Source organism: Myotis myotis, unplaced genomic scaffold, assembly GCF_014108235.1.
Source record: "Myotis myotis isolate mMyoMyo1 unplaced genomic scaffold, mMyoMyo1.p scaffold_m19_p_7, whole genome shotgun sequence".
Taxonomy (NCBI): Eukaryota; Metazoa; Chordata; class Mammalia; order Chiroptera; family Vespertilionidae; genus Myotis; species Myotis myotis.
In genome coordinates, this window is record NW_023416379.1 from 89646847 (window position 1) to 89672762 (window position 25916).

The 25916-nt window shown below is 40.0% G+C and overlaps 1 protein-coding gene across 1 annotated transcript in view; it reads right to left on the bottom strand.

Annotated features, from left to right (window-relative positions):
• The window catches only part of DNAH8 (dynein axonemal heavy chain 8), a 271112-nt gene that overhangs the window by 148886 nt on the left and 96310 nt on the right, over nucleotides 1-25916 (bottom strand). The window contains exons 30-40 of the mRNA XM_036318282.1: nucleotides 23903-24040; nucleotides 23501-23741; nucleotides 17958-18157; nucleotides 16818-16971; nucleotides 15058-15221; nucleotides 12370-12472; nucleotides 11286-11390; nucleotides 10833-10994; nucleotides 6661-6885; nucleotides 3172-3344; nucleotides 1851-2029 (exon numbers count right to left, since the gene is read on the bottom strand). Of these exons, the coding sequence (XP_036174175.1) occupies nucleotides 1851-2029; nucleotides 3172-3344; nucleotides 6661-6885; nucleotides 10833-10994; nucleotides 11286-11390; nucleotides 12370-12472; nucleotides 15058-15221; nucleotides 16818-16971; nucleotides 17958-18157; nucleotides 23501-23741; nucleotides 23903-24040 (1844 nt within the window). The remainder of the gene's footprint in view (nucleotides 1-1850; nucleotides 2030-3171; nucleotides 3345-6660; nucleotides 6886-10832; nucleotides 10995-11285; nucleotides 11391-12369; nucleotides 12473-15057; nucleotides 15222-16817; nucleotides 16972-17957; nucleotides 18158-23500; nucleotides 23742-23902; nucleotides 24041-25916) is intronic.

Genomic DNA, 25916 nt, shown 5'->3' on the forward strand with positions numbered 1-25916 from the left:
ATATCTTTCTGAAGTTTTCATTTTCTAACTGTTTTTTTGTGGTTTATAAAAATAAAATTTATTTTGTGTTGATTTTATAGTCTAGGATATTTGCTAAATTCTATTTTTCTATAGATTTTGTTGAATTTTTAAAAAGTGTACCCTACCCTTTGTGAATAATGAAATTTTGCATTTCTTTCTTTCCAATCTTTGTATTTTTGTTGTTGTTCCTTACTGCAGGGTCTGAAGTACAGTGATGACTAGAACAAATAATAACAGGAGTCCTTGTCTTATACCTCATCTCAAAAAGAATGCTTTCAAATGTTCAGATTATGATGTTTGCTGTGGACATCCTTTATCAAATGAGCCATGTGGGGGAATATCTAGGGCAGTGATGGCAAACCTTTTGAGCTCGGCGTGTCAGCATTTTGAAAAACCTTAACTTAACTCTGGTGCCATGTTACATATAGAAATTTTTTGATATTTGCAACCACAGTAAAACAAAGATTTATATTTTTGATATTTATATTATATATTTCAATGCCATTTAACAAAGAAAAATCAACCCAAAAAATGAGTTCCCGTGTCACCTCTGACACGCGTGTCATAGGCTCGCCATCACTGGTCTAGGGGAAGGACCTAAGGAACCAGAGTAAGGAATCTGAGAGGAAATCTGCTTTGAATGTTTTGGAGAAACATCAGAAAGGTCAATATGGCTACCGGAGGGAGAGTGAGGGGAGCAGAGAGTAGTAGGAGATGGGTCAGAAGGCCAGACCGATACAATGGGGAGGGGCAGGAGTGACTATAAGACAATGCAGGACCACGTGAGGGGTTTGGCTTTTACTCGGAGTGAAGCCGCTGGGCAGCTCTCAGCAGAAGAGGGTTGTGATCTGACTTCCATGTAGAAGGGTTGCTGTGGCGCTGATCTGAGGCTGCAGTGGAGGGGACAAGAGTAAACACAGAGTCCAATGAGGAGGCTCATTGGCACAGTACAGGTGAAGGGTGACAACTGGCTTGATGACAGCAGTGGGGATCAGAGGTGCTCAGATTTGGGGTGCGTTCTGAAGGCAATAGTGTTTGCTGACAGGACGGATTTGAGTATGAGAGAAAGCCGTGAAGGGTAAGTCTAAGGTTTTTCATCTGCGCACCTGGAAGCATGACACGGCTACTCCATGGGATGGGAAAGGCTGAGGATGGAGCGGGCGAGGGGAAGGGAGATCACACGTTTAGACCTACTCGACATTTGAGTGGAGATGTCAAGTAGTAGATATCAGTTGTCTATACAGATCTGAAATTTCAGGAAGTCCAAGCTAGAGATACAAATTTGATCGCATAGGTAGTACTTAAAGAGAATGCATGTAGGTAGAAAAGAGAGGAAGGCCAGGCACTGAGTTCTAAAGACAGGTGTGCCCTCTAGCCTCTTCTCTTTGTCTGTCTGAAACCACCGCCTACCTATCTTTCAGGATTTCCTCAGAATTTCCCATCTGCTGATGGCCCTCCTCCCTGTTTCCCAGTGTGGCTATGCTTTAAAAAAAAAAAAAAAATCAATCATTTCAATGGGATTTAATGCTGGAAGGGAAGTCACATGTGTTTTGTAATCTTCATCTTATCTCCTCCACCATTGTTTCAGGCAGTAATAAATTGGTTCCATTTTCATAAATCACTACACATTCAACTCATGGCAATAATATTGAGCCAGTGGAATGGATGGTTTCCAGCCATTTCTGATCATAAAAAAATGGCACTATCATATGCATCAACTTATCCTAATTTTGGTTCTGTGGGAAAACATCACTTTAGATATAGATCAGAAAATTAAAGTGCAATAAAAATAAAATCACAGAAAAATAGTTTCAGTGTTTGACACTTGCCTTTAAAAATCCTTCCGAGCCCTCTGAAATCCATTTGATCTGAGCAGTTAAACACGACCACGTATTTTCCCAAACATCGTCCCATGTCTTTCGTGGTCTCTGTTTTGCCAGTGCCCGCGGGTCCGGCTGGAGCACCTCCCATGTTCATTCCCAAAGCCTGTGCTAAAGTGATATAGCACCTGCAGACGTCAGTCAGACAAAGCATGGTGAGTACGGGATAACATGAGACAGCCAAGTGCAAGCAAAAGTCCAATGTCATTGGAATGGGCCTGTTACTTTAGAATGTGAGCAGCTCACCCATGAGAGGCAACCAAACAAGGCGGGTGCACCTGACATTCATTAGCAGTGGGGCAGTGAGTGACTGCAAACATTTCTCGGGACAAACTTCTAAACTCCACAACACGCCGGCACGAGCCAACTGCAACACACCACTGCAAATGGTTTGACTATGAAAGGTCTCATTCGTTTAGGTAAGTGTAAGGAATAATCTAATGACTCTCCTTGGGCCTGTGACCCAGTTTCAGTGGCATCTGCTTCGGATGAAAGTAAAACTTAGTAAAGCTTTGTGAGCCATGAAGCTTCACGTATATACATCCATGGAAGGGAAAACATATTGGCAAATGTATGTGGCAGGGGTACTGGGCATATCAAGGCAAGTTGGATGAATCCAGAGGAGGCTGAACACCAAATTTAAATGTTATAATTTCACCTGGAGGCAGCCCTATGGAAAATAACAGCAGAATTCATTGTCCTGTGACTCAATTTAAGTCAATTCTACAAATGTTTACTGAGTGTCTACTGTGCACAACATATTGAGCTGTTGTGGGTAGATAAAGATGACAAAGGCCCAGTTCTTGCCTAGTGTCATATACAAAAAAGACTTTTAGCGGCTCTGCCATTAACTGATTGTTCAGAGCTGGCCAAGAAACTCCACTTTAGCTATCAATGTCCACAACTTGAAAAGACAGGATGCTAAATGAGATGCTCTCCAAGGACCTTTCCTTCTTTGTAGTTCTCATGACTCCCTTTATGGTCCTAGAGATAAGTTTCCATCTTGTAACCTGAAGTTTGTAACTAATTACTCATCGCCAGCATTCCAGCTTGCTTTTATTCTGTCATCTGTTTCTACTTCATTAAAATGTAATGTACATGTATACGGAACAAGTAGGGTTATTTCATTGCTGGACTGACTTTGATGAGCTAGCATAGACCTAACACGACAGCGATAAGCTTTTTTTTTCAATATTTCAAATACAATGTAAAAGCAATTTTAAGCACGTTACTTAATTACAAAATGGAATTAAAAAGCTAAGTTTCCTACCTATCCGTTAACGGAGTGATAACAAGTCGATCGGTGCATCCCAGAAATTCATTTTGGTAAATAAAGTCAACATCTGTAATAGACACTACAGTCTGATCCAAATCTTCTTTAAAATAAAATCTACTCTGTTTTAGCCATTCAAAGTCAGTTGCTGATTTGATATGCATTTTTACCTTAAAAACATGAAATACAAAGAGATTGCATACTGAATTGCAATAGCATAAACCACGGCATATGGGCAGGTTTTTATTCGCTCATTCATGAACTGATTCTTATTCATTTAAAGTATATTTATTGAGCCCCTCCTTGGGCCTGACACCATGCTGCGTAAACAGAGACAGACATCTGAGGCTTACAGAAAAGAACAAAAGACAAACAGATAAATAAGTAATTGTGATAAAGTATGAAAAGAAATTCAGGGTTTCTGAAAATAATTAGCAAGAGGACCTAACCTAATGTCAGATGTCTGAGACGGGCACTCAAATGAAAAACAAACAAACAAACCTTCAAAACTAACACCTGGCCCAGTGAATAGAGCCAAACCTGCCTGTGGACCAAAGGGTCCCAGGTTTGATTCCGATCAAGGGCATGTACCTTGGTTGCAGGCTCCTCTCCGGCCCGGGGCCCTGGTCAGGGCTTGTGTGGGAGGCAACCAATTGATGTGTCTCTCTCACATCATTGTTTCTCTCTGTCTTTTCCTCTCTCCCCCACTCTTCCTAAAAATCAATGGAAAAATATCCTCGGATGAGGATTAACAATAAATAAATAAATAAATAAATAAATAAATAAATAAATAAATAAAACAAACCTAACACCTGAATAAATAGTAGGAATTAGCCAGGGAAATAAAACAAAAGGGGTGGGTGATGGCGGTGTGGGAGGGCAAAATGTGTTAGGCAAAGGCCTGGAAGATCTGGTTGGCAGTTCAAGAAACGGAAAGAGCCTGGACAGTGGGGCTCATGGTTGAGCGTCAAACTTTGAACCAGGAAGTTGTGGTTCAATCCCCGGTCAGGGCACACGCCCAAGTTGTGGGCTCGATCCCCATCAGGGGGTGTGCAGGAGTCAGCTGACCCATGATTCCCTCTCATCATGGATGTTTCTCTCTCTCTCACCCTCCCTCTCTGAAATCATTAAAAAAATATTTAAATAAATAACAGAAAAAGAAACTGAAAAAAGTTCACAACAGCTGAGGCATCCAGGACTCTGGACAGAGGAATGAGAGTTGGGGCTTCCCAGGGCATGAGGAACAGGCCGGGCATTGCTCGCATGGCAATGGGGAGCCGTAGGAGGGGTTAAGCAGGAGATGCTCATATGTGCACACGCACCTTCCTACACCAGCAGTACAGCCAAGCCCATCAGCCTGCCCGGTCCCCAGTGTAGACCTGTGGGGCAAGCAGTCCCAGGCTCCCAGCACCAGGGATGCACCAGGTAGCAACCAGGTAAGCATGTTTAGGAACAACACCCCCACAACCACATTATGACTCCACTGGCAAACTTGGAGAAACTCTAGCCCTGCTCATGGAGGGAAATCAACGTAGCAAAGTGGCAAATGGCCCCCTTCACTGCTCTGAATCCCAGTGGCCCATTTCCAGGTCATTCAGCTGACACTAAAGAATGGACCTCTGGTAACTACAGTGTTCAGATCTCTGTCTAATCAAGTTTCCAAGCTATCTATAAGCTTGCTTTTTGTTGTTGTATTGTTTCAGGGTTCATGATGCTGCCTCTCTTCCAGTCAAGAGTTCTGGCTTCCCTTCTGAAGCAGTTTGTATTTGTCACCTTAAAAGAGCTACTTTTGGGTAACATAACCGGTGCCTCCCCCAGGGTCTTGACTCTCTAACCCGGGACCCCCAGCCAGGGGGATGCAGTCAGCCACTTTCAACAATCCGTTAAGATGGTGAGGAGGTGATGAAAGAGGATGAAGAGAGAATAGCTAAATTTATATTGAGTTATTACTGTATGAGTTATTACTGTAGGCTATTCTAAGCATTATACATGAAAAAATAAAATGCAAATATGCTGGCCCAGAAATCTCATTTTAGTTTGGATGCAAATAGATCATGAGTTCAATAATAATTAAGACAAAAAGAAAACAGTTCCATGGTTTTAATTTGTATAGATTTTAAAAATCCATTCTGTATGGAAAGTAATGCTTTGCTCAGCATTTAAATTTAAAAGAAATGTCTTCCATGGGACTTCAGCTTTAAGAATCACTGAGAGATGTACAGACATCAGCCTCAATAGTATGCTTTTAGCAGGTACAGTAATGGATTCCATAGGAGTTTCTAGAGGTGAAGTCCAATGAAAGGCAAAGTACAAAGGAAACTGCAATTCAGTGAAAGTAAATCTGTAGAAGACCAAAAAAATATGGTCTAAGTATGCTTGATAATTAGTTTGATCCAGAGATCAATTCTACAACAGTGTTTATACACATATGAACAACCTGGGAATCTTGTTGAAATGCAGACTCTGATTCAGTACATGAGTTGGAGTGGGGGGTAGGGGAGTGGTGGGAGAGGGAGGGGGAAGAGGCTGGAGATCCTGCTTTTCTAACAAGCTCCCCGGAGATGGCAATGCAACTGGTTGGCATACAACACTTTAAGAGATCTACATTCCAGGGGAATAAATAGACTGCAGGTCCTTCAATCTTCAATAATATAACTTATCTGATCAGAACTTCTTATCTGATACAAGTTTGAAACAGATTGCCTGTGATCATATTCTTTAAAAAGGGTCCAAAGTTGCAAGAATTATGTGTCTCTAATAAAGGAAAGAGGTGCCTTTAAAATGAACCAAATGAAAACACACACACACACACAATATTAGTTAAAGACAAAGAGAGTCAAATGTTGGTATCTCAAAATCTGCTGGGGTCCCTTCCTTACAACAGCTAACCACTGCTTTAGGAGAACTTGGTCTTACTCAAGGCTGTTGGTTACTGAGAGTTCTATCTACAGGTGATTCACATACTACTCCTACTCCCACCCTACAAAACCTGGGCCGCACCACGCCCATGATGCCCTGCTGGACACCATCAGTTGGACAAATATCCATGAGAGTTCTCTGAAGCTTGATTCTATTTGATTCCTTCCCAATCAGCCCATCATAACTCAGGACTAAGCTCATCAAAATTGTATCATGACTCTGTTATTTGGTTTAATGGAACAATTCATTCACATCACATCAGTTGGTTCCAGACTTTCAGAATGGTAAATGTGAAAATACATATATGGTTGTTTATACCACCAAATATAGATATTTGTAGACATAGTATACACACACACACACACACACACACACACACACACACACATACACATACACACATACATACACACACACACACATACCAGTTGTGAAAAAGGGTCAGGTAGATAAAAAGGTTCATATAAGTTAGGGAATATATAACACTTGATTTTTCATTATTAAGAGCACTAAATTATTAACTAATACACTAAATTACTTAAAATTAAGAAAAAAAAGATACTTTACCAAGTCATCAAAAATATCTCTCTGATGCACATGGATAGTAATCAGAGTTTCAAATTTCACTCTTTCAAACTTGCTTAGGTCATGTGTTGTCTGGCTAATTAGAACATTTAGAATATCCAAAAATTTCTGGTTGGTTATTTGCATGATTTTCCTGTCATCTTTTGCATTATGTAAAGCCTCTTCTGAATCGTGTGTCCACAGCATCTGAATTCCCAGAAGCCCAACCTACAAATCCAGCAGACAAACAAGCCACACATTTAAAACACATCCTACAGTGAAATTTGGTGGTCACTTATTCACATGAAGGCAAACAGGGTTTTACTCATTTTAAACGAAAAAAGGGACATGCATTTCTCCACTTCCAGAAATAGTTTTCCATAGGTCTCTTTGCAACTGCCTACCTCCTTTCTTGATCTCCACTCCCTTTAATACCCATACCTTTAGCTACATCTACTTTTCTGTCTACATATTTATCTAAAGGAGAGAGACAGAAAGTGAGAAGGGTTCGAGAAGCTTGTCCTTTGTCTCCTGATGAAGCTAAGGAAACTGTGAGAGAATGTCACTTTACCTACAATTTCTGCCCCAGAAAAGGGAGTAAAAGTGATCGTATATCCCCCACCTTCACCTCCTCCATACAGCGGTAGCCCCCTTGGGAGCATTTATTCATCCGCAAAAGAACAGATACAAAGTCATCTGGACCAAAAAGGAACCCACTTTTGGCAGAGGGTTGAAAGCAGTGTGTGAGGCATGGAGATGCTACTGGGCACTGCAGTAGGTAAAGGGGAATAAAACCCTTTCCTGATCCCTGCCTCCTTCCGCTAGAGCAGCGGCCAATCCCGGGCTCTGCTGGTGAAGACAAATGAAAGCACCTGGCTAAGGTGAGCGACAGAATACGGAGGAAGCAGCCAGTGTCAGGAAGCTCCCAATAGCAAGCAGATTCTAACACTGTTGGCCCCAGAACGGGGCAGTAAGATAGGAAAAGCAAAGAGAAACAATACAAAAACAGCAGGGTAAGGCTGACTTACAGACCCTGAAAAATGACTGCAGATGGGGTACATTCCAAACACGAATCTTTAAAATGACTATCCTGAGTCACCAACAAAAGTTTAAATTATGTTTTCAACTTCGTTTAAGCAGGCAGAGGATATAATAACAAAAACTGGAGGATGTCTCATTAAAATAAAAAACAAAGTAGGAATGCTCATTCTTTGCAATATTATTTGATGCCTGTAATTAACACATTAAAAAATACTGAAAGGGAATACACTAAATATTTACAGGCATCATTTCCAAGTGGTAGAAAGATGGAAAATTTTATTTTCACTTTCATAGTTTTCAAAATTTTTCAAATGTTTGCAACAGGAATCCATTGCATTCATTCATAATCTTAGAAATGTGTTTTGGAAGAAAGCAAAGAAGAAATTTTTAAAATGTCAAATAAAACCTCAAATTAACATTGTAGTGGACAGATTTCAGTTCTTTGGAAAAGTTGCTCTAGAGAGTAAGGTATATAGTGAATGCGTATATTTTGAATGAATATATATTCATTAAAGCAATTTTTCCAAAGAACTGAAATTCGCCCACTACAATGTCAAGATTCTTATCTAAACTTGTTTAAAATCTCACCTCTTTATTTGCATATATAGGTATACTAGAGGCCCGATGCACGAAATTCATGCAAGAGTAGGCCTTCCTTCCCCCAGCTGCCCGCACCTGTTTCCCTATGGCACCCGGGACCCAAGCTTCCTTCCAGCCACTGGCAGGCACTTGGGACCCGGGCTTCCCTTGTAGCCCTGCTTCGTCTGGAAGGTCATCCGGTCTAATTAGCATATTATGCTTTTATTATTATAGATATGCACACTGAAGAAAATCCTGCAAGCTAGCCAACTTCCCTGTTGTCTCCTGCTCAACTTGACCACTGCTCTGACCTTGCTCTTCAACTGCTCCACCTGTAACGCTCCCTCCTCTGACTAAACTAGACTGAGCCTCTCCTTCCGGATACACAGGTGACCCAGCTTTCCTGGGAGAGGAAAAGTATATTGATTTCGTCTAAGCAGCTATTTCCCCAGCTTATCAAATAAAGTATTTTATAAAGATTTATCACAAAGTTAATAATACTAGTAAAAACATTAAGGCTTGCCAAGGATATTATACATTATTTAAAAATCACAATATTAGAGTGTTCTCTGCCATAAAGATTGTTTCTCTCTCTGTACTTGTGCCGTTTGAGTGGATATTTCATAGCCCTCGGCCATGTCCTCTGTGTGTGCGGTCCTTCAGGATTTGGAGTACAGGTTGGCAGGAGCAGGTGGAGAAGAAATATGGTTTGGGCAAAAACTGCCTACATTTTCCTTGGATATCTCCTGCCTTCTATCCCATACTGTCTCTGACCCAGATCACAGGTCATCACTGGTCCTTTATCCTGGCTGAAAATGTGATGGAACTATTGGCATTTTCTCTATCTGGTTTTAAGACTATTTGGCACATTGCAATGCCCTTCTCAGAGCCAGAGGACTCGTGAGAGACAGCACCTGCTCCAACCCCAGCCTCTCTCAAGGTCTTCGAGTTCAAAAGTTAGTTGCCTGAGAAGGCCTCCTTTAACGGACTGTGCCAATTCATAATCACTTGAAGGGAAAATAAATAAAAGGCAAGGTGGATTTTGTTTCCAGAAAAGACATGCTCATTCTCTTTCTATATACTACTAGAGGCCTGGTGCACAAAAATTTGTGCACTTGGGGCGGGGGGAGGGGGGGAATACCTCAGCCCGGCCTGTGCCCTCTCGCAGTCTGGTACGCCTCGGGGGATGTCCACCTGCTGGCTTAGGCCCACTCCCCAGGAGATCAGACCTAAGCTGGCAGTCAGACATCCCTCTGGCAGCCCGGGAGCCCTTGGGGGATGTCCATTTGCCAGCAGGGAGCAGGCCTAAGCTGCAGTCAGACATCCTTAGCGCTGCTGAGGCAGGAGAGGCTCCCACCACCACTGCTGTGCTGGCAGCCATCAGCCTGGCTTGTGGCTGAGCAGAGCTCCCCCTGTGAGAGCACCCTGACCACCAGAGGGCAGCTCCTGCATTGAGCGTCTTCCCCCTGGTGGTCAGTGTGTGTCATAGTGACCAGTCATTCCCAGTCTTTCTGCTGTTAAGGTCAGTTTGCATATTACCCTTTTATTATATAAGAAGATAGAGGCCTGGTGCACAGGTCGGGGCCAGCTGGTTTGCCCTGAAGGGTGTCCCGGATCAGGGTGGGGGTCCCTCTGGGGTGCCTGGCCAGCCTGGGTGAGGGGCTGAGGGCCGTTTTCAGACTGGCCACACCACCTTCAGGGTGGGGGTCCCCGCTGGAGTGCTTGGCCAGCCTGGGTGAGGGGCTAAAGGCCGTTTTCACACTGGTCAAGCCCCCCAGTGGGGGCCCTCACCCCATGGGGGTGTGACCAGCCTGGGTGAGGGGCTGATGGCTGTTTTCAGGCTGGCCACACACCCCGGCGACCCAAGTTCCCAGCCTTTCTTTTTTTTCTGGGATTTATTTATCTTCTATAATTGAAACTTTGTAGCCTTGAGCAGAGCCCAGGTCCGCTGGATGCCCCTGGCAACCCAGGCTCCCAGCCCCTCCTTGAGCGGAGGCCACAGCCAGCTGGAAGCAGGTATCTGGGATTTATTTATCTTCTATAATTGAAACTTAGTATAGCCCAGGGCTGGCCAGGGCAGGCGGGAAGCTTGGCTTCCTCCATCACAGGGGCAACCCAAGCCTCCTGCTCCCTTCAGCTCTGTGGCCGCTGCCATCTTAGTTGGGTTAATTTGCATACTTGCTCCTGATTGGCTGGTGGGCATGGCTGGTGGGCATGGCTTGGGTATAGCAGAGGGATGGTTAATTTGCATGTTTCTCTTTTATTATATAGGAGGATATCCACATCCATATCTGTATCTGTATCTATACCTATGATTTTCATATAGAAGGGAAAATTTCCCATAAATGATTTTAGTCTCTGTATATTCTTACTGAGGCGAGAGCAGTGCAGGGGATGGGCGGGCCTGGAATGGTGTGGTGGACAAGCAGGTGGTTGGGAGCAGTGGGTAGGCGTCCTTAACTTGCTCACAGCTACACCAGGCCACTGCCTCCTGAGCATCCTTCCCCCTTATTTCCATTTCTCATAACCATTATTTAAACAGTGTGTATTCTCACCTGTGCTGGAAAGTGACTGAGGAAAGGTAAGAGTTGAAATCCCGAATCACTGATTTGATAGAACCCAGATCGAATTATGTTATGTAACGATGACATCTGCATTTTTAACAAGTCCAGAAGCCAAATCTCTACAGGACCTTTGGCCATAACAGGAGCGTCCAACTAAAAAATAGATTATAAATATGTTACATATTGGTAACAAATAGTTCTATATTTTACACAAAATATTTAAGACATGAGTAAAATCAACTAATACTATAGGTGGAAGGAACTAGAAAGATCATCTGGTCTAAAACTTTCATTTTATAGATAGTGAAATGAGTCCCAAAGAAGTTAGCTGATTATCCAAACTAGTGTGTAACACGGGGCTACAGAACTGGAACCCAGGCCCACCCCCTTCTCATTAGAGAATTGCATTCTCCTCATAACAAAAGTGAAACCACGTTAAATTACAATAATTTTTTCTCCTTCTCTTGATATGACGGCCAGGATCCGATCGTAATCTTTTGGATGAAATGCCACTTCATTTATGTTGTCAGATACCGCAGGGAGGTGTGGCTGTAAGAAGCACAAGACAACACAAAAACATCATCCAGGAGCCTAAATACAAAAGCCGCTGAGACGTTTTTAAAAGCCTTAATATTTTTAATCTTTGTAAAATATCAAGAATTCACTTCACTGTTTCCAGAAGAAAAAGAGAAAGAAAAGAACTTTTGGCTGAGTTGGGGGCGCACATTTCAAAGCCAGCCCTGCAGAACATGTCCTCCAAGTCCTCGGATGCCCTCTAGACCAAGGAGATCAGAGTAATGACTGTCCCCTCCCTCCCCAGGGACCCAACCACAGGGTCCCTCCCCAGCTCTGTCCTGCCTTCTCTCTTGGCTCCACCTCTGTCTTCTGCAGCAGCTTTTGCCTTTCTCTCTCTTCTCATCCCCACAACTTCCCGGAAACCAACTGGGAAGCTATTATTAGCGGTTTCCCAGACTCCCAAACAGAACTGGCCCTGGGATGCCTCCCACTCCCAGTTCTCTGTATCTTCCTCCTGGAAGTATTGCCCTGGGAAATGGCTAAAAGCATTTGCAAAGCATTCCAGATGGAAAAAAAAGGACAAATCGAAACCACCAGCTCTATTTGATGTAAGAATATTTAGACTCAAATACTCATAATAATGAGTTACAGTTAGCGAGCACGTGATGTGTGCCAGATACTCTTCATTGCATTATCTCACGTAATCCTCATGGCAAGCCTATGAGGTGGAGCCATTAATTTCCTGCTTGTACAGACGAGAAAAGTAAGGTGCAGGGAAATTAAGAAGCTGCCCAAGGTCGTCCACCTGCTGAGTGGCATAATCAGTGACCTTTGCCTCAGGCTCCAAATACACAGAAAAATGGACATTGTATAATCAGCATAATTTTTAATGCTCTCTTTCCTGCCTCCACTTTTAAAGTGTTAACTTCATTTTTATTGTCCATCATGTAAGCTGGGGGGAAGGGGCGGGGGGGGGGAGTGTTTAGGTGATAGATAGATACTTAGGTTATACCTGTATGGTATGGGAATCACTGGCTTGTCCAAGAATTTCCAGAAGAACTGGATCAGATACAAAGAAGAATCTTGGAAATAGTAATCGCTTCTTCTCCAAATACCTTTAAATAAAGTCGCATTACCAAATGAGATGTTTCTGAGTTATTTATTTTTAGCCAAGGCATGATCACTAAACGTCATCAATAAGATAACAGCAAACACCTAGAGTCATTGCCATTTGCCTCTGAAATGTTTTCTTAGAACCAAAGCCCATGCTACCCCATGGACGTCACTTGAGAAAATAAGTGAAGACAAGAAAGGGATCCAGAGCAAGCCTGCCCATCTACCCATCATTTTCCTCCTCCTCTAGGGCGCTCCTGCGACCTTCGAGTTCTATGAACCTCATAGGATGACGTAACCCAGCGTGAACATAATTCATCCACAAATCAGCACATTTTGAGTGAAAGAGGGGACAACGAACCATTCAGCTAAGACAGCAGCATAAACTTAAATGAAGCAGGATATATGTCCACCCCATTTCACAGAGAGCCTGAGAATGAGCTGCTTTATAAGAAAATTACCCATGAATTCGTCTGGTTAATTTGTTCTCTTAGTGCACATTCTACTCCATGCCTGTTGGGCTGAATGGAAGCTCCCTCCCCCCGCCCCGCCCCCCCCCCCCCAAAAAGACAGGTCCTCATCCTGTTCCTTGGAATCTGTGAATGTGACCTTATTTGGAAAAAGGGTTTTTTGCAGGTGTGCTGAAGTTAAGGATATCAAGAAGAGATCGTCCTGGATTATCCAGATAAGCCCTAAATCTAAGAAGTGTGAAGTATGGTAGCAATCATCTCAGGTAGAAACTATAGTTTAACTTTAACCCTGCTGTTCGGTTTCTGTACTTATTTGCTTTATTTAACAATAGAAAAGTTATTTTGATTTTCTGAATTATATAAATCATCCCATTCAATTGAATACCCTATTGATTGTAATGTGAGTACCCCATTGACTGTGATCTCACTGGTTTTAGAAAGCACATTCTTCTGTACTTGGGAACCAGGACAGCACAATTATCCTAAATTGCCTCAGTGGCCACAGAGAATGCGTTCCGGTTGACTCAGTGGTCCCAAGATGAGGACTGCACAATTACTCTAAATTGCCTCAATGGCTCTAGATCAGTGATGGTGAACCTTTTGAGCTCAGCGTGTCAGCATTTTGAAAAACCCTAACTTAATTAACTCTGGTGCCGTGTCACATATAGAAATTTTTTGATATTTGCAACCATAATAAAACAAAGACATATTTTTGATATTTATTTTATATATTTAAATGCCATTTAACAAAGAAAAATCAACCAAAAAAATGAGTTTGTGTGTCAGCTCTGACATGCGTGTCACCTCTGACACGCGTGTCATAGGTTCGCCGTCACTGCTCTAGATAATGTGTTCCTGTCAACTCAGTGGTACCAAGACCCGATGGCTCCAGATAATGTGTTTCCATTGATTCAGTGATCCGGAGACCCAAAACTATAATTAACATGCTTAAGTCTGCTTCTGTAAACTGCTTTTTTTGCAAACTAGGTTCCACATTCCAAACCCTGGGATGTAATCGATACCTTTGTGATCTTTGCCTATAAAGTGGCTGGGGAGGGCGCTGCGAGATTTGGAGTGCATGGCCCCCTCGTAGTAACGGATTGCAATAAACGTGACTCTTTAATTCGATTTCTTGAGGGGTCCTTCTGTGATTCGCGGGGTACATTACAACAGTGTCTTCATGTGAAGGAAAACCCCAATTCTGTAAAACTACTGTTTGGAATTCTCTGCTATTCTTTGGACGGCCTCTTATTCTGGAAAAAATAACTTTGCTTTCTAGCCTGCTTGAATAATGGGGGAGATAAACTTAGCTGTCTGACCTTGTAGTCCAGAGACTAGATACACCCAATGCCATGCCAGGTGCATTTTTTAATTGGATAGAACTGTGTAGTTATCAAGGCCGCCGCCAGCAAGCACACAAAGGGCTGGCTCTTCTATAAAAAGGGAAGTTCTGCTTGTAGTTTTGCTTAGAATTTGGATTCATTTCCCTAAGCCCACCGCGGTGAATAAAGTGTAACTCCAAACTCTCAGAGCGCTGTTTGGTTCTTGTCCGGTTTTTCTGTAACACTCATAAGAGAAATACAGGATGAAAAACAAAGTGAATTCAGAGACAGAGAGATTGGAATTCTGTAGCCACAAGCCAGGAAACTCCTAGAGTCACCAGAAGCTGGGAAAACAAAGAAAGACTCTCCCTTAGGGCCTTCAAAATTGCTGACACCTGATTTCATCCAAAACTGTGAGAAAATGGGTTTCTGTCGTGGTGATTTGTTACCGCAGCCCTACAAAACCAATACTATGCCTTCACTCACCCACCCCCAAGCTGAAGGTGTCTTTTTTTGCAGAAAAATTAAATTTATGTGAAATGTTAAATTACTATTTACCCCTCCCACCATCACTACCAAACCAGAAATACAGGGTGTCCCCCCAAAATGTATATACACTGCAACAGCAGGTAGCTCAATTTTGAAAAGGAAATGTATTTTAATAAACACTGCCTTTATAATTATTCAAAGTGTGTGTATACATTTTGGGGGAGGGGGGGACACCCTATATATAACTTGTTTGGGATAAAACACCAGCACGTATAAAACAATAGGTCATTTAGAAATAAAACTTACCCTGTCAGTGACTTCTGACACACTTCCAGCTGTTCGTGTAAGTGAGGCAACAGCTGCCCCATGGTTTCATCGCCCACACAGCAGCTGATCACATTGGGGTTCTCGTGAGCGCGCTGCATTATCTTGATCCATGACTTGTCAATATTCTGGAAACGTTTTGCTTCCTAAAAACAAATCCACAGCAGTCAAAATCAGCATTTAGAAACTTGAATAAAGCAAGTATTCACTTTGGAATTTTCTATAGTTCTTCAAATCAGCCTCTGTTAGTCTCAGGCTACATAATTTAAAGGCGGTGATTCCTTTTCATTTGAATTAATTCTGAACAACAAAAACCCAAAGTCATAAAACTGCTTATTGAAATACTGCTTCATCACAACAGAGTTGATCACTTGTTTCCTTCTTTTTAATACGTTTTTCAAAAGTACCTCATGATTGTTTTGCAAAGCTATCAACTTCAAGCTCAAATCTAGTCTTTCAGTGCTCCTGGTGTTTTGGTTTGATAAGAAAACTGAAAAAGTGTGAAAATAATTTGATCTCAGGATCCTTGGAATAATTACAGCTCAATAATACCCCAGGAAAAAGAAAGGAGAAAACAGTAAAAACCCAAAACAAAGCTTCATTTACATTTTTTTGCAAATTAAATTTTTCTATTTATGATGGATGGCAGTCAGCTTTGCATTCAATTGTGAAAATACCTCTAGAAATTGGCATAATCTTGCCTATTTTAAAACTTTTAAGTGCATTTTTTAGGATGCAACTTTCTGATTAAAAAAGATTTGTGTTTTTAAAATGTTATGTAATGAATGAAATCTATCATTTTCAAAACTCTTTTATCCTTGATTTTTAAAAAAATATATTTTATTGATTTTTTTACATAGAGGGAGAGGGATAGAGAGTTAGAAACATCGATGAGAGAGAAACATCAATCAGCTGCCTCCTGCACACCCCCTACTGGGGATGTGCCCACAACCAAGGTACATGCCCTTGACCAGAATCGAACCTGGGACCCTTCAGTCCGCAGGCCGACGCTCTATCCATTGAGCCAAACCAGTTAGGGCTATCCTTGATTTTTAATCTGTATAGATCCTGTTTACAGATGTGGAAATTCAGAAAAAGGGAAATTACCTTCACAGAACAGCACTATTAGTGAGTTATTGGCATTTATTTAAAAGGTTCCAATCAAGCTGTTTTAACAATTTTGTTACATGCTCCTAAGGCGAAATTTCCTTGCCCCCTGGTATATTTCTGAACTACCATGAGCCAACTTACTGACAGTTCATTGCACTTACAGAATACAGATTAATTTTAATTCTATCCTCAGTGGGATAGGATATTAATTCGTGGAAGAGATGAGCTGCTATAATTTGACAGTACCACACTTGCACGCACCTCACATCCTCAAACAACCTGGAGAGTTTTCACTGTTGGAAAATATGTGAATTTCTTCTTCCTACTCATGTAAATCAAAGGTCACTTTTAAAAAATGGTTTCGTAAAGGGCCAGATTGCAAATATTACAGGCTTTGCAGGCCATATAGTCTCTGTTATAAATACTCAACCCTGCTTTTGTAATGCTAAAGCCTGTAAACAGAACATAAACAAATGGACATGTCTGTGTTCCAATAAAACTTTATTTACAAAAACAGGCAGGTGAGCTATAGTTTGCCCGCCCCTGGTGAATAACCAAGCCATGACTTTTACAGAGACACGTAGACAACACACACCAAGTTATGCTAGCAGAGTTCCAAAGCCCACGTTTACCTGAGGCAGCTGTTTGGCAATATCTCCACCTACGAAGACAGCTTCAAGATAAACCCAAAGGTTCTGGACTACCAGCCACTCTTCAATGATGTCTGAGGAAGTGGACAATTTATACACCCAGTTCTGTATATTTTTTTTAAACGGAGCATTATATCTAAAAAGAGTGGGAAAACATTGCATTTCAATGATGACTGAGAAAGCAGTATGGCCTAACAAAGTAAATTATAGGAGAAACATTCCTTCAGAAACTGTTAGGCCTATGGGGCAATACAATCCTTAACGGCCACAGGAGGACAAAGAGCAGGAAAACCTTGCTGGACCAGGAACCATAGCATATAAGGAGTTGAAACTGTCCTAAAGACCCCTAGTCGCACATCTGCATGCCATCTGCATTCCAAGCGCACCAGCTCAGGCCCCAGACCCACAGAGGACCCAGCACAGATATAGCCACGCTCCACCATAAAAAAGTGCAAAGTGGGAAGCGCCAAGCCCCTAATGGTATATTCCTTTCATGTGTGGACAGCATGCTTTTCCTGGACCATTGGATGAATATTTGAGCAGGTTTAGCCAAGGAGGGCAATGATGACAAATCAGAAAAATGAAAGAGAAAGAACATAAAGTGAAGAAGTCTTCTCAGTGGGGAATCAAGATGTTCAAGATATAAGCAGCTGCTCAGCCAGCCGGCATGGCTCAGTGGTTGAGCATCAGCCTATGAACCAGAAGGTCACAGTTCAATTCCCAGTCAAGGCACATGCCTGGGTTGCAGGCTCGATATTCCCAGTGTGGGGAGTGCAGGAGGCAGCTGATCAGTGATTCTCTCTCATCATTTATGTTTCTATCTCTCTCTCCCTCTCCCTTCCTCTTTGAAATCAATTTTAAAAAGAGAGAGAGATAAACTCCTAATTTGAGGGAGAATAATTATGGGGACCATCAGAAAAAAATAGGAAGGAAAGATGGGTATCATGAAAGGGAGATGGAGGCCATGATTATTAAGGAGGAAAGGTAGTTCATGGAGAGACAGGTAAGAGTCAGCACTCTAGGTCAGAATATCATGCTATGCTGCAATTGCGAAACCGGGCTTTTTATACCCCTAATTACCAAAATAAAATTATAAAAATTAACCCCAATATATAAAATTACCTGTTGCTTAGTAAGGAACCTAAGACCATTAAGCTGTCCTCCATCAAGGTGATGATTTCTGCTGACTCACTTCCTTTGAGTAGAAGCTCTCCCTTTCCCTTAAACGCTGCGAAGCTCAGGTTCTGGTTGGTCCAGCTGTCAGTAACCTGTGCCAGCTTGGCCTCGATATCCTTCTCCTTGATGGCAGAGATGCAGATGTCCTTCAGAGAGAAATCCAAGAATGTGTCACAGCATCCTCATTAAAGGTTAAGTGCCCTGTAAAACCGCCGAATTGTTTAGCCTGGACCTAGAAGTCATTTAGTCATTGTATGGCCAAGAAATCTGAGGCTCAAGATCCTGGTGTTCCAAGTTCAAACTAGAACCTTCTGAGACTCTGACTGCTAATTGTTTTACTTTACCACACACATAAAATGATGAAACTTAAATCATCATTTTTCTTGATTATATTTTAACTGGAGTTTTGGGGCCAAAATTGAGATAATCACAGCTGCACTATCTCAGCAACTTGCTATGAGAAAAAAAGAGAATATATGTGAGAGTCTTGTGAACTCTTTAAAGTAACATATAAACATTGCTATCTTCCTGCCTGGTCAGGCCCTAATATGAACATCTCATTTGCTTAAAAGTCAATTCTATTTTTATCTGATGGTTTTTCCTGTTTTTTTCTGGGTATTTAGCTGAAAAACACCATGATGGACCGAGAGGGTATTCTGCTAAGTGCAATAAGTCACACAGAGGAAGGCAAATACCATATGGTTTCACTAGTATGTGGAGTCTAAAAACAAACAAACAAATAAAAAACACACAAAAATAATGATCAAACAAAACAAAAATAGACTCATAGAAACAGAGACCAAGATGGGTGAAAAAGGTGAAGGAGAGTATAGTCAAAAATATTGTGATAAATTTGTATGGTGGATGATTACTAGAATTAGTGGGGTGCTCATACTCTAAGGTATAAAAATGTTGAGTCACTATATTGTACACCTGACACTAATGTAACTAATATAATACTGTACACCGACTATAAATAAATAAATGCAACAGAGTACACATTCTTCTCAAGTGCACATGAAACATTCTTCAGGACAAATCACAAAAAACAAGTTCTAATAAGTTTAAGAAGACTGAAATCATGTCAGGCATCTTTTCTGACTATAATATATGAAACTAGAAATTAATGGCAAGAAAAAATGGGAAGAATCACAAATATGTGGAGATTAAACAATATGCTACTGAAGAACCAATGGATCAAAGGAGAAATCAAAAGAAACATCAAAATATACCTTGAGTCAAATGCAAATGGAAATACAACATACCAAAAGTTGCAGGATGCAGCAAAATCAGTTCTAAGAGGGAAGTTCATAATGACAATTGCTTACATTAAGAAACAAGAGAGATCTCAAATTAACAACGTAACTTTAAACTTCAAGGAAGTAGAAAAAGAAGAACAATCAAAGCCCAAAGTTAGAAGAAGAAAATAACAAAGAGCAGAGTGGAAATAAATGAATAGATACTAAAAAGACAATAGAAAAGATAAAGGATGCTAAGAGCTAGCATTTGAAAAGACAGACAAACCTTTAGCCAGACTCACCAAGAAAATAAGAGAGGTAAGTCAAGTACATAAAATCAGAAATGAAAGAGATGTTACAACTGATACGAGTGAATTATGAAGGGTTATATAGGAGACCACTATGAACAACTGCACAAACACGAATTGCACAGTCTAGAACAAATGAATAAGTTCCTAGAGAATCATCTATAAAGACTTACTTATGAGGAAAGACAACATCTGAACAGGCCAATTACTAGCAAAGAGTTTGGATCAGTTATCAAAAACCTCCCAACAAACAAAAGTCCAGGACCAGAGGGCTTCACTGGTGAATTCTACCAAATATTTGAAGAAGAATTGATACCAATCATCTCAAAGTCTTCCAAAAAATCGAAGGGGAGGGAACACTTCCAAACTGATTTTATGACCCAGCATTACCCTGATAGAACACCACATAAGAAAATTACAGGCCAATATCCCTGATAAATGTACTAGTAGATGCAAAATCCTCAACAAAATATTAGCAAACCAAAATCAACAACACATGAAAAGGATCATACACCACGACCAAGTGGAATTCATTCCAAGGATACAAGGATGTTTCACTATCCACAACTCAATCAATAAATTAGAAACATCACATGATCATCTCAATAGATACAGAAAAAGCATTTGAAAAATTTCAACACCTACTCATGATAATACCTCTCAATAAAGAGGGTATAGAAGGAAAGTACCTCAACATAATAAAGGCCACATATATGACAAACCCACAAAAAGCTGAAAGCTTTTCTCTAAGATCAGGAACAAGACAAAGATAACACTTTTTTTCAACATAGTACTGGGAGTCTTACACAAGTAAGAAATAAAGGCATTGCCCTAACCGGTTTGGCTCAGTGGATGGAGCATCAGCCTGCAGACTGAAGGGTCAAAGGTTCGATTCCAGTCAAGGGCATGTACCTTGGTTGTGGGCACATTCCCTGTAAGGGGTGTGCAGAAGGCAGCTGATCAATGTTTCTCTCTCATCGATGTTTCTAACTCTCTATCCCTCTCCCTTCCTCTCTGTAAAAAAATCAATAAAATATATTTAAAGAAAAAAAAGAAATAAAGGCATCCAAATTGGAAGGGAAGAAGTTAAATTGTCTCTGTTTGCAGGTGACATGATCTTATATATAGAAAACCCTAAAGATTCCACACAAAAAAACCCTGTTAGAACTAATCAAAGAATTCAGTCAAGTTTCACAATACAAAGTTAATACACAAAATTAGTTGCATTTCTATACACTATTAAAAAAGAAATTAAGAAAACAAACAATCAAAAAAACAAATTAAGAAAACAATTCTATTTACAATTGCATCAAAAACAATAAATTAACAGAGATAAAAAGACATCTATAATTAAAATTATAAGATGTTGAAAGAAGAAATTGAAGAAGAAATAAGTAAATAGACTATCCATGCTCATGAATTAGAAGAATTAATGTAGTTAAAATGCCCACACTACCTACAGATTTCAATGCAATCCCTATCAAAATTCCAATGTCATTTTTTTATAGAAATAGAATAAACAATCCAAAAATTTATACAAAACTACATAAGGCCCTATATAGACAAGGCAATATTGAGGAGGAAAAACAAACCCAGAGATATCATGTTTCATGATTGCAAACTATAATACAGAGCTATAGAAATCAAAACAGTATGATATAGGCATAAAAACAGAAACATAGATCAATAGGACAGACTATAGAGCCAAGAAATAAAACCATGTGTATATGGTCTATTAATTTATGACAAAGGATCCAGGAATATACAATAGGGAAAGGGCAGTCACTTTAATAAATGATGTTAGGAATACTGAACAGCCACATGCAAAAAAAAATGAAAATGGACCACCATTTTACATCCTACACAAAAATTAACCCAAAATGGATTAAAGACTTCACCTGAAGACCTGAAACCATAAAATTCCTAGAAGACAATATAGGTGGTAAGATCCTTGACAGTGGTCTTGGCAGTGATTTTTTTGGATCTGACTTCAAAAGCCAAGACAACAAAAGCAATAATAAAGCAGTGGAACTACATCAAACTAAAAAGTTTCTTCACAGCAAAGAAAACCATCAACAAAATGAAAAATCAACTTACTGAATGGGAGAAAATATTTATAAATCATAAATCTGATTTAAGGGCTGAATATCCAAAATATATAAAGAACTCATACACCTCAATAGTAAAATAAAACAGCAACAACAAACAATTTGATTAGGAAAATGGGAAGAGGATCTGAATAGACACTCCAAGAACACATACACATGTAAAGGTGCTCAACATCACTAGTAATCAGGGAAACGCAAATCAAAACCACAATGAGATATCACCACATACCTGTTAGAATGGCTATCATCGCAAATACAAGAAATTACAACTATTGTTGAGGATGTGGAGAAAAGGGAATCCTTGTGCTCTGTTTGTGGAAATATACTAGTAAATTTGTGCAGCTACAATGGAAACAGTATGGAGATTCTTCAAAAAATTAAAAATGGAACTACCATTGATTCAGTAATTCCACTTCTGGGTATTTATCTGAAGGAAATGAAGACTCTAACTAAAAAATATATCTGCATTCCCATGTTCACTGCAGCATTGTTTACAATAGCCAAGGCATGGAAACAACCTAAGTGTCCATCAGTGAATGAATGGATCAAAAATGTATGGATATTATTCATCCAGAAAAAGGAGAGAAATCCTGCCATTTGTGAAAACATAGATGGACCTTGAGAGCATTATGCTAAGTGAAACAAGTCAGACAGATCAAGGAACAAATTGGTGAGAGTGAAAGGGGAGAGTGAAATGGATGAAGGTGATCAAAGGTACAAACTTCCAGTTACAAAATAAATAAGTCCTGGGGGTATAATGTACAGCATGTTGACTGACTCTCTCTCTCTATATATATAAAAGCTTAGGCAACTGTTACAATTGAACGACCAGAACGATTGGAACAACCGGTTGACCAGTCACTATGACATGCACTGACCACCAGGGGGCCGACGCTCAGTGCAGGAGCTGCTCCCTGGTGGTCAGTGTGCTCCCACAGGGGTGTGCCGCTCGGCCAGAAGCCAGGCTCATGGCTGGAGAGCGCAGCTGCGGTGGCGGGAGCCTTTCCTGACTGCAGCAGTGCTACTGGCGCATCAGGCCGGGATGAATGCAAGCGGGGGGGGGGGGGGGGGCCGGCACCAGCTTGGGCTCCTCCTGCCTGCCTGCCACTTGGTGCACTGCTATATCCCCCGAGGGGTCCCGAATTGTGAGGGGGTGCAGGCCAAGCTGAGGGCTCCCCCCCCCCCCCGCCGTGCACGAATCTGTGCACCAAGCCTCTAGTAGTTAATAATACTCATATATTTGAAAGTTGCTAAGAAGTAGATCTTAAAAGTTCTTATCACAAGAAAATAAATTGTATCTATGTGTGATGACCATTTTGCAATATATACATGAGTCATTATGTTGTAAACCTAAATCTAACATAATATTAAATGTCAAATTATATCTCAATTAAAAAAAAAATACCATGCAAACACTAAGCATAAAACAACAACAAAAAAAGGAATCAATTAAAAACCTTAGAAAAGGAAAATATAATATTTTAAATAGTTAATAGACATAGGGGAAAGTTAGAATTAGGAATCTGGAAAATGTTCTGAGGAATTCACCAGGTAGACAATACAGAAATAAACATATTTTTAAATGGAATTGTAGTTAAGGCATAAGGGAGGACAGACTGCAGAACTCCAAAACTAACATATTTCAAATAATCATATTATCTCCCTGAGTTACAGCATTATTTTGCAAAATAAAGAGATGTTCAGGACCATCCCAAATTTTGAGGGTGCATTATATGGGGTAATTAGTATTCCCTTGAATGAAATGTCTGCTTGTATAATTTTCATAAAAGAAAAATGAGATATTCTTTAAAGAACCATCTTATAATTTTATGTACCTCAATGTCATCCTTATTTTTAAGGAGTGGTGCTTCCATAATATTTCTAAGACAAAAGGAATCAGATTCCACATCAAATGGGGTTCCAGTTAACTCAGCGATTCGATCCCAGTGTCTCAGCTTCATTGCCTTATTGGTCATCATTTCTAGTAGAGGACATGACTCACTGAAATCATCAATTCTTTTTTTCAGATCCAAATAAGCCTGCCAATCTTTAAGTCCTTTTGGAAGTTTACGACACCTTTCAGAAAAAAAGAAAAAATATTTCATCTACCCATTTCTTTGAAGAAGGTGTTATGTATTTACAGCAATATAACAGGACAAACTCATTTGTGATATACCTACAAGATCCTAAGAATATAAGCACTATAAAAATGTAAGTTTAATTCAACTGAAACCCACCTGTTTTGAAATTCCTGCAGTTCCGCATTAATTTTTTCAATGTCAACATCTCCCCAAAGTATTTCGTAATAACCACTAATATTGCCCATTACGGTGTCATACAGTCCATATAACTTCTGCAGCAAATTGAGTTCCTTTCTGAAACCAAATAATTAAGTCATTATATAATGTATATTTAAAAAATAAGTTCCATTATAATATAAGCAGAATTAATCCAATCAAATAAATCATACATTGTGTGTATAAAATCTTATAGATACCAACAGGCATACGACCCTGTCATTTTTCAAACAAAGACTTTATTAAAGCTCCATGCATTAGGTCAAGTTTACAGCTTTGACGTATTCAAAATCATACTATGACCTGACATTGACAAATGGTTTGATCATTATTACCATACCAATCATTGCAAACAATGTGACCAAAACTTGATAACAAGATCACAGCCAAGGCTAAGGTTTTATTTGATTTTTTATTTCATATGCAAGCTGGATTTTTATGAGAATGTCTGCCTTTAAGTCTGACATTAACCATTACTTTCCTACCAAAAGCTTTCCCTCATGTGCCCAAATGGAATTATATCCAAAGCAAGAATAAAAGGAGGGATTCCAGGTCCATGTAAAAGAAAAGTCTTTCTTGTATAAAACACCAAAAATTGACCCCTCAACAGCGTTTTGGATTTTGCCAGGTATTCCTCAACCATTAGTGTATGGTAAGGGTCCAATGGACCCAGTTTTAGTTTTTTAGTTCATTGCTTCATTAGCCCTATTTGTAAAAATTAATATTCACAACTGTTATTATTTATTATAGACAATGCAGAGTCTAATGCTAAAATTTGCTTATGTTCTTAATGGAGTAAAATTAATTTTATTTTCCAATTATCATATGGGTACACTGGACCCTTTTCTAAATCTAAGACACATTCTGGAATCCTAGTCTCCTTGTTTTTTCCATTTCTTGTTTCATTTTGCTAATTCATCATCCTAGGAATTATTTTAATTATTAACCACTGATTATTCCCAATTGTGCTAAAATAGTAAGGAAAGAGGAGGATAATGAAATCTCCTCTAAGGATGATGCAATAGCAGAAAAAAATCACTATTGCATCAGCCTTCAGGTTTCTTACTTTATTTCTTACTAAATAAAGTATTGCATCATTTTCTAAGAAAGTACAAAAACAAAAGAACTGTGGAGATATCATTTTTGTAATCTTTTTATTTTTGTTTCTTTACTTTTCATTTAAAAGAGCTAAGAACTTAATTTTTTCATTTTCTACCTAAAACAGCAAAGAGAAAAATATTGACAAAGGAAGATACTTCCGCAACATTAAACAGAAAAGAGACAGACCATGAAAGAGACTGTGTAAGTGAAATCTCAGACTGAGTCTTCAGATGATGATAATCTAGATGAGTTTTATTAAGCTCAATGATTTAGGAGCGAACAATATATTTCCGAAGAGGCAAGGGCTTCACATGCAATATTTTGCAACAAAAATGTAGACGATATCATTCTGCCAAAAAGGTGTGACAATGTTTTTTCATTATTGATGATGTTTATGTCAGTTTTATTTGATACAAATGTTGAAGGCAGATTTGTATTCAAAGAAAACAGATGATACAGAAATTTTAAAAATTCACTGACTTGATCATTCAAACCTCAAAGTAATGATTTTTGAATGTATATTGCAAGAAGGATGGTGATCTGCGTTTTCAACAGTCCTGAGTTTTAAAAGTGCCAGGCTGAGAAAAACCCGAGGCGATGAAGAGCTAGAAGCGCCGGAGCTGGGTCTGCCGCCTGGAATCAGTGTTTACGGGACGGGGTGCTCCAGGGCCGTGACTGACAGCTGCTGAGCAGCTGGCTGCAGGCAGAACTCGGTCTCCATTCCGTGTGTATAGGTCTTAAAACCAGGACATTATGGGGGGAAAGTGAGTTTTCACTGCTTAAGTTCTTGTTACATTTTCTAATAAAATTGCTTTTCACCATCCCTTTATTCTTACTTCTGTAAATTATGCAT